This window comes from Engraulis encrasicolus, chromosome 4 (genome assembly GCF_034702125.1).
Source record: "Engraulis encrasicolus isolate BLACKSEA-1 chromosome 4, IST_EnEncr_1.0, whole genome shotgun sequence".
NCBI classification, from domain to species: domain Eukaryota; kingdom Metazoa; phylum Chordata; class Actinopteri; order Clupeiformes; family Engraulidae; genus Engraulis; species Engraulis encrasicolus.
This window is the reverse complement of record NC_085860.1, coordinates 35,524,019-35,534,018: the sequence shown is the minus strand read 5'-3', so window position 1 is coordinate 35,534,018 and position 10,000 is coordinate 35,524,019. Positions and strand designations below refer to the sequence as shown.

Sequence of the window (10,000 nt, the reverse complement as noted above, 5' to 3'; positions counted from 1 at the left end):
ACCTCACGCCGTAGTCACACTGTTTCCACAGCAACCTTTTCACAGAGGAGAGGAGATGAAAGAGGAAAGTGTGTGCGTGCGTGTGCGTGTGCGTGTGTGTGTGCGTGTGCGTGTGTGTGTGTGTGTGTGTGTGTGTGTGTGTGTGTGTGTGTGTGTGTGTGTGTGTGTGTGTGTGTGTGTGTGTGTGTGTGTGTGTGTGTGTGTGTGTGTGTGTATATGCGCGTGAGTGGGTGTGTATGTGTGCATGTGTGCGAGAGTAAGTGAGTGGGTTTGAGTGTGTCGATGTGTATGTGAGTGAATGAGTGAGGGTCTGCACGCACTGTATGTAGGTATTTGTATGAGTCTGAGAATGCATTTCTGTGTGTGTGGGTGTGTGGATATGCGCGTGAGTGGGTGTGTACGTGTGCATGTGTGCGAGAATAAGTGAGTGGATTTGAGTGTGTTGGTGTGTATGTGAGTGAATAAGTGAGGGTTTGCACGCACTGAATGCAGGTATGAGTGTTGGTATGCATTCGTGCGTTTGTGCGTTTGTGTGCGTGTGTGTGTGTGTGCGTGCGTGTGCGTATGTGTGTGCGTGTGTGTGTGTGTGTGTGCGTGTGTGTGTGCGTGTGTGTGCGTATGTGTGTGCGTGTGTGTGTCAGAACAGAGGAAGCACATCCACTGAAAGAAAACAAGCAGGTTAGGTGAGGTGTGGAGTGGTGAGCTACAGCACGGCATCCTCTGGGGGTCATTAAAGCCACTCCACACTCTTGCCTCTCCCAGATGCAGTGCCAACTGATCTCTCCCACTGGACTCAGTAGGGATTCAGTAGTGGACAAGATGGGAGAGACCAGGAGAGGAGAGCGGGGGTAGGAGGAGAGGAGGAGTGGGGTTAAGGAGAGGAGCGGGGATGAGAGGAGAGGGTAGGAGGAGAGGAGAGAGGGTAGGAGGAGAGGAGAGAGGGTAGGAGGAGAGGAGAGAGGGTAGGAGGAGAGGAGAGAGGGTAGGAGGAGAGGAGAGAGGGTAGGAGGAGAAGAGAAAGGGTAGGAGGAGAGGAGAGAGGGTAGGAGGAGAGGAGAGAGGGTAGGAGGAGAGGAGAGAGGGTAGGAGGAGAGGAGAGAGGGTAGGAGGAGAGAGGGTAGGAGGAGAGGAGAGAGGGTAGGAGGAGAGGAGTGGGGAGGACAGGAGAGCTGTGGAGAGGGGTTCAGAGGAGAAGAGAGCACAGGAAGCTTTGGGAAAGTAAAGGTGATGGTATGGGGGGAAAGAGAGGCGAGTGAAGTGCATAAAAGCAGAGGAGAGAGGAAGAGGAGGAGGAGGAGAGGGGGAGGAGAGTGTATGGAAAAGGAGAAGAGCTTATGGAAGGGGAAGAAGAGAGGAAAAGAAACAGGATGAGGTTAGAGGAGAGACGTGAGGTGGAGAGGAGTGTACAAGAGGTTGGGTGGAAAGATGGAAGAGAAGAGGGTGTGTATACGGAAGGACAGGAGATGAGACTGGATGAGAGGAGAGCAAAAAAGAGGCGACAGGAGGAGGATAGGAGAGGAGACACAACGGGGCGGGCGAGAGGAGATGAGAGGGTACCAGTCAAACATAAAGGGGAGAAAAGGAGAGGAGGGAACATGAAAAGGGAGGAGAAGAACATGAAGGAAAGGACAGGAGATGTGAGAGAAAGAGAGCAGTGAAGAGAAGGGAGGAGAGAAAAGTGAAGCAGAGGGCAGGAGATCAGAGAGGAGGTAGTGGGGGGGGGAGGGGAATAAAAAAAATGAAAGGACTGGAAAAAAGGGGAGAGGAGAGACGAGCAGAGGAGAGAAAAGGGAAGGTAAATTGCAAATAGAATAATATTGGGGGGCAGCAGAACTAAAGCAAAGCTGGTTGATGAAAATTGTGTGTGAAAGTTGTGTGTTATTTTCATTTTCATTTTCTTCTTCTTTTTTTTTCAATCAAAGGATTTGATGTGAATTTCCCCTACAGTGAAGAGATTGTGAAATTAATTCATAGTTCAAAAGCATATGGTTTATTTGTTCATTCTTGTTTGTGGAATATGCAACAACATAAAAAAAACATTAAATATAATTATAATAAAAAAATGAATATTACAATGAAAAGTCACTACAACTACCACTAATGGACACACTAGGCATTTACATTGTGTACAGTACATGTCTTGCTAAAATAGTGACATGTGGAGTATACTACACGCGTGGATACACTCATCACTTGAATGCAGAGCCCAACACTGAACAAAATTTACAACTATCAATTTAGATAGCAGCTGCAGTACATTCAATATGAGGGTCACACACCCATGCAGAGACTGATCAACACAGTTTGATGCGACGTCAAAAGAAAAAAAAATGGCTCTTTGGCAAATGCAAAACATGCGTACTCACATACAGCATACAGTATGCGCATGCACACAGACGCACGAACGAACACACACACACACACACACACACACACACACACAGACACACACACACACACAGACAGACAAACACACACACACACGCACATGCACAGAAACACACAAATGCACAGAAACACATACAGTACAGTACATATGCATTTATGCACACAGAGACAAGAAAAAAGAACAAAAAAAAATAAAGCATGTGTTTTGAGTGTGAGCTATGGCCACCCGGGCTCAGCGTCCTGTTTCTGCTGTTTTCACCTCCGGGAAAAGCACATAGGCCTCCTACAAAAAAAATCTGTAATACAAACACCAGACCATGGCCCTCAATTAAAACAGACCAATTAGCATTCCACCAAAGCAGCCTCCAATGCAAACAGTTTAGACCATCCTTCAGTTGTTTTAAAGGATTATATTTGTTCAAACCCGATAACGATTTTGTGCATGTTTGTGTGTGTGTGTTTGAAAGTGTGTGTGTCTGTGTGCTTGTGTGTGTGTGTGTGTGTGTGTGTGTGTGTGTGTGTGTGTGTGTGTGTGTGTGTGTGTGTGTGTGTGTGTGTGTGTGTGTGTGTGTGTGTGTGTGTGTGTGTGTGTGTTTGTTGTGTTGTGTTGTGTTTTCGGGGAGGGTAATTTCTAGAGAAAGTTGGTTTTGGACCAGGGCCAGTGCTGGAGGCGTAAAATGAGAAGACCAAACGATGAACAAGCCTGTTGCCACTTACACACTTTTGTACACACTGTCTTGTACACACACACACACACACACACACACGCACACACGCACACACACACACACACACACACACACACACACACACACACACACACACACACACACACACCGGACGACTGCTCTGGGTTCCTTTATCCTAAGAGAAATTGCACACAATAGCCAGGCGAAAGGGGGCCAAGGTTAAAAATAACCTGGATTAATACTATACCCTTCTGCCCAAAACAATTGAAAGACACTCAGACATGATTCATTCACCCATCTGCTGATGGTGTCCCATCTCTATTACAGTAATCCATCCCACACATACTGTAGCATGCTACTCAGTCAGTCACACGAAACAAAAAGGCCCGTATACACAGCTATATGCGCAGACACCAGACACGCACGCAAGTGCACATGTACCGTACTCACACACACACACACACACACACACACACACACACACACACACACACACACACACACACACACACACACACACACACACACACACACACACACACCAGAGATTCTTTAAGTATATAGAGATATGCCAATGTAATAGGTTGCTATGGGCACCTAACACGACCAGGTTCCGGTCTGCCTAAAGGAGCGTGTCATAATACTCCTAGCATTGAATAGAACAGTCCTTAGGTCTGCCTAGGTCTGCCTAAAGGGGGATTTCCCCCCCTCCCCCCTGCAATAATAGAACTCGGAAACAATGGGCCAATGGAAGCTCTCTCTCTCTACTCTCTCTGCACACACACACACACACACACACACACACACACACACACACACACACACACACACACACACACACACACACACACACACACACACACACACACACACACACACACACACACACACACACACACACACACACACACACACACATTTACTCTGCCCTGCAGAGCCATGCTCATCTCCTCTAAAGCTAAGGTACTCCTCTGAGGTTTGCTACATCAAACGCAGACTCACCTCCCTCAAATCATTACATTACGAAACAAACTATATACATACTACTTTTTATACTATGGCCCTTTCCATTCTCTGCATTCTTGGTTGGAGTCATGTTTATTGTTTGATACTTAAATAATTATCAAGCAACATCGGTTAGTTAAATTATTTTTTGGGGGGTGTTCAATTTGCTGGCGATCAACATTAGCTAGCTTTGCTATTCTTCAGGGGCTGGTATTCCAAAGTAACGACTAATCAAATTTAGCCACAGTGTAGCTACCTTATCGATTGGGGTGGCATTCTAAACTAACTAACAAACTATATCGAACTGTCTGGATGGCTACTAGCTATGAAAATCTTGTTTGTATTTCCATTTACATAACTGAATAGCAATGGTGGGGTGGCGTCCGCGCCAATGTCTTATCCTGAGCGTATCGCTCGGTGCGTAATTCCAAGAGCAGTATAATGAAAAGGAAGAAAAGAGTCGCACACTGGAGCTGAATGCAGAATCAAAAACTCAAAACTGGGAACACTGATGATGGCTAGACCCGAAATGTTTGTCCCCTGTCTGTCAGTTTTATTTACTTTTTTCGGCTTTGTTTAATACAGTTTTTGATTCTGCATTCAGCTCCAGTGTGCGACTCCTTTCTTACTTTACATTTACATCACTGGCAACAAAGCAATGCTGAGAATGCAAAAGGCTTATTTCTTCCAAGGTCTATAAGACCAATAGAGCTTTGCAGAGTGACAGAACCACCCACACATGTTAAATATATACAACAAAGTGACACTTCACTTACAATAATACATTACCAACAGCTGCTTAAGATACCGCTATATTGAGTTTTTATAGATATCCTGATGTTAAAAGAGACTGCTTTAGTGATATTACAACAGGCTTACGTCGGCTTTATAACAAGCTCTATATTACACACGATAGGATGGTCAACATTACAATATTACAAGCCTGAAATCAAAAACTCCTGTTTAGCAGCAAAGTGCTCTACAGTGTGAGCCAAGGAAAATGTCCCAACCCTTCTCAGATGATTAAAAAATGGAAAATAAAACAAAAACAAAGCAAAAAAAAACAACCAAAAAAAGTCAATCATATCACCGGTCCATAAACAATTTCAAGTAGTTTCAGGAGATAGTATTTCGGAGGCTTGCGAAACATCTGCAGTCTTTTTGTGGGGCACGCTCGGACTGCCACTGTTAAGTTATTATGGGAGGCTGGATGGATAGTGCTTTTGTGGAAGCCAGGTTGGTGAAATGCCCCAAGCACTTCCTTGCCAAAGCCCAGTAAAAGCTGTATCAAATCCGCTGATCTCGCTTTAGAGGGCATCTCCTGGCCGCAGAGACGCAGACAGAATCCAGGCTTACTAATCTTATCAATCCATCTCCACATACAAAAACACATACACACACACACACACACACACACACACACACACACACACACACACACACATACACACACACACACACAAACGCACACGGTCACGCACAGTCGAACACAGACGTACGTCACATACACATATACCCAGACACACCCACACATCCCCCAAGACACACACACACACACACACACACACACACACACACACACACACACACACACACACACACACACACACACACACACACACACGGACACACACGGACACACTTCTCCACACCAACTGAAGTGGAACACAGATGCCCTGCTGCGGTACACTGTCCTAGATTAAGCAGGGTTTTGTTCATGTTAGTCAGATTCCGATCTTGGTCGGTGTCGATCACAAATCCAGTGGTATGGAGTCTTGCAGGGATTTTCTTCATGTTCTTGGTGGACTGGCATCCACTGATGTGTCTGAGGATTGTGGCTGTTGCTAGGGATGGTTATGTTACTCTGAGTCCATTCACACACTCTTCAGTCCACACACACCAGCTCCAATGCCTCCAAGGTTTTGAAGGTTCAGATCATTTCAGGTTGATCTCCAAATGTCCTTCAAAGGTTGTGGTTGTTGACCCTGGAGGTCAGTAGGTCTGCTCGGGGTAATGTATGTACACCTTATGGATCCAGTTAGCGTAGTAGGCCACGTTGACAAAGATCCCCGGTCGATTGTGACGAGCGCAACCCCTGCCATGCACGCTGACGCCAATGATGACTTTGAGTCCACGCTCCTCGCACACCAACGAACCACCATAGTCTCTCTGTTGGCACAGAATCAGGAGTATGGTGAGTTGTAAGTAACAACAGAAACAACAACAACAACAACATGAGTGAGTGAATGAGTGCATTTAAATGAGAATATATATTTTGTGCTAAGCAGTATCATAAAAGTCTCAAAATGTCACAACAAGCATTGAGATGTTTACAGCCAAAGAAAATTAGTGGCTGTATGCAACAAACAAACTCTGAAAAGGAAAACAAACACTCCAGGTCTAATTTTCTGATATCTGGAACATGCCAAGGACAACGTTACTCAACCTCCACGCCTTAATTACAGTCTGCTGATACCGCAGACCACACACTTTGTGTATACGATTGCCAAATACCAGCAGTATGTGTATTTGTTAGCCTCTAATCTGACATTGGGTTTGGGAAGATATATGCTATGTGGTTGTGATGAGAGGATGATGAGTGTGTTTGTGTTTAAAGTGTATATCGGAACTTTATGTGGCGGACAAATGAATTACGAGTAAGTAATCCCTTAGTCAGTCCCTCCAGGATTTTGCGCTGGGATTTTGTGATTTTTGCGGTCAAAATGTCTGATTTTGTGGCGGCATTTTCTCATTTTTTGCAAAGATTTTGCGCCCCTTTCTGGGATTTACAGAATTAAAATTGGCCAAAACAATATCAAAATACATAGGCCTATACTTTACACCCAATGACATGTCATAATACCATAACCAAAAATACAAAGAAAGAACTAAATGGCAAAAATAACAAACAATATCGATCGCAAACTGCATGAGGGTTTGATTGACAGTTGAATATGACAGAAAAGGTGCGCTCTCCCAGCGGAAGCGCTTTCGCTGTAGATGGATGGAGGCGGAGCGGAGCTGGTGTGTGCAGTGGACTGGTGAGTGGACTGATGCTGGAAGTTTGTGCTGAGTGAATGAGTGGACTGGCGGGGAAACTGTGGTGCGTTGGGTAGTGGAACATGCTAGCAGGCCCCTCGCTAGATGCTGTGGATGTTATGGAGGAACTGTTTTAACGGCAAAGTGTGTGGAACATGAAATGCGCTATATGAAATAACCTCGTGGTTTGGCGTCGCCCGCGACGACCAAAACCGTCCAAACTTTTCCCCCTTAAGTTCCAAACCTCCCTCCCCAACAAAACCCGACACAACAAAGTTCATTTTAGCCATGCTCAAGTCCAGAATCAGTAGGCTATTGTATGCGTGTGCGTGTATGTGTGTGTGTGTGTGTGTGTGTGTCAACGAATGCGAGTGCTCCGTTTGCGCACCCGAGAGAGAGAGAGAGAGAGAGAGAGAGAGAGAGAGAGAGAGAGAGAGAGAGAGAGAGAGAGAGAGAGAGAGAGAGAGAGAGAGAGAGAGAGAGACACTTTATGCTGTTGCCAATGCTGTCCGTGCGCCATTCACAAACGGAGCGGTGAAGAGGGGAAGAGAATTCACATCCTCACAGGGACAAAGGGGAAAATTTGCGGGGAATATGCGGCTTTACACGAATTACGTGGCATCGTGAAATTATGCGAAATATCATTGAATTTGCATGAATCCACGCGATCGCTGAATCGCGAAAAACTGGAGGGACTGCTTAGTAATGTCTTTCCTTTGGGCAATGTATTCATCAGTCTGCCATGATGAAGATGACTTGCTAAAAAAAACAACCACATTCGACTGACTCAGCATAGCATGAGCTTAGCATGAGCAATAGCACACTGACATCCACCAATGTCTTGTTTTTAATCATTGTGTTGGTGAGCCTTGTCCTTCCTCCACTCGAGTTGTAAGCAAGTTCACTTCTTTTCAGGATCTGGAATGTGCTTCACCTTCAATCCCAAAGGGTTTTATCAGTTCTGTTCAGTTGCAGAATTAAAGATGACTTTTGGGATAAAAAGGTGAAATGGTCTTGAAGCTTTTAAGAAGCTCCAAACACAACTGAACTCTTTTCACTCTCTCGGTCATTAAGTTCACTTTCAATTACATACTTGGCAGACTTACTCACCTCGCACACCCCCTCGCCCTTGCGTCCGCCTGCACATACTCTGTTCTCGCCGGTCTGCAGGAGACCGCGGTGGTTTTCTTGACATTTCTGGTTGCCGACAATGGGCAACGTGACCATCTTCAGAACATCCTCATGGCCAGTGTCTGGCAAAACATCAACATAATACGATAAAAGTCATGATTCAAAAGTCAAGATTTGTTTTATAATCTTATTTTAGTTCAGTATAAGAGAGTACATTGTATTGTACACTGGAGTCTAAGTGTGTGTGTGTGTGTGTGTGTGTGTGTGTGTGTGTGTGTGTGTGTGTGTGTGTGTGTGTGTGTGTGTGTGTGTGTGGAAGAGAGAGAGAGAGAGAGAGAGAGAGAGAGAGAGAGAGAGAGAGAGAGAGAGAGAGAGAGAGAGACAGAGCGAGACAGAGAGAGAGACAGAGAGAGAGAGAGAGATTATTGAGATGTCAATTCTGAATGTAGAGCACATGGGGAAGATGGAAAGACTGACAAAATGCAGACAAACTGATAACATTTTGTTTCGATGTTTGAAAGTAGCGTTTTCAGACTGTACATTAATGTCTTTGTGAATAACTTGTAGAATGTGATTTTGCCACAGTGGTCATTTTCCATGTCACATTCAGTACATAACTCATATTTGTCTCTTACACTGACTTTGGCTTTGATGGTTCACAGACAAAAAAACATGTCTATCCACAACAACTCTCTACTGTATTATGTGCTGTATATTCATCAGTGTTTCATCACCAGACTTGTTTTTGATCATCTTTACTCTTCAATTTTTGGCATACCTCAAACCCCCTCTTCCCAGAGACCATTTTATTTTTCATACAGTATGAAGTAAATGTAGAAAGCCACAAACTAGGTTGAGCCAATCCATGCCCACTATTCACATACAAATACCGTATGTTACAACTCACTAAAATCACACGGAAGAATGCACATGCCGTGACGTGAATCATGATGCACATATTTTGCCCTCATTTTGTTTTATTTACCTTTGGTTTCTCCCCAACCATACATGGTGCAGAGAAAGCCCTCGGGGATGCCGCAGCCTGCTACGGGCAGCTGGATCAGTCGAACGTTGGGTGCTCTAAGAGCAGGTCTGGAGAGAGAGAGAGAGAGAGAGAGAGAGAGAGAGAGAGAGAGAGAGAGAGAGAGAGAGAGAGAGAGAGAGAGAGAGAGAGAGAGAGAGAGAGAGAGAGAGAGAGATTGAAAAAAGTAAAGTTGGGAGATGGACAGAGAGAGAGAGATGGATAAAGAGATAAAGAGAGAAAAATATGGAAAAAGGGGTAACAGAAGAATTATACAACAAGAAAGATAATGGAAATACATATACATTACTCAGAGTTTATGAATTCGTCAGAGTTGGTCTTTTTACTAGAGTATATCAACAATGCAAAACAGAGAGAACATAAACGTTTCAAGCAGTCGGTGCAGTAAAAATGTCCGCCCAGGCAGGCAGGCAGCCCTGTTCCAAGTTCGAGTGCAGCGCGCAGCAGGCATAATGGCTCTGATTAGCTGACTCAGGTGTGCTCCGCTAATCAACGCAGCCACTGATGAGCTCAGGAAGATGAAGCACATGGAGAGCACAGCAGCACAGGGATTGTTTGTGCATGTGTGTGTGTGTGTGTGTGTGTGTGTGTGTGTGTGTGTGTGTGTGTGTGTGTGTGTGTGTGTGTGTGTGTGTGTGTGTGTGTGTGTGTGTGTGTGTGTGTGTGTGTGTGTGTGTGTGTGTGTACGCTACAATATGTGTGGGTG

At 45.0% G+C, this 10,000-nt stretch overlaps 1 protein-coding gene across 1 annotated transcript in view; it reads right to left on the bottom strand.

Annotated features, from left to right (window-relative positions):
- Window positions 1-3,943: 3,943 nt before the first annotated feature.
- Window positions 3,944-10,000, bottom strand: part of hgfb (hepatocyte growth factor b) — a 41,499-nt gene continuing 35,442 nt past the window's right edge. The window contains exons 16-18 of the mRNA XM_063197293.1: window positions 9,238-9,344; window positions 8,232-8,374; window positions 3,944-6,251 (exon numbers count right to left, since the gene is read on the bottom strand). Of these exons, the coding sequence (XP_063053363.1) occupies window positions 6,075-6,251; window positions 8,232-8,374; window positions 9,238-9,344 (427 nt within the window). The 3' untranslated portion in view covers window positions 3,944-6,074. The remainder of the gene's footprint in view (window positions 6,252-8,231; window positions 8,375-9,237; window positions 9,345-10,000) is intronic.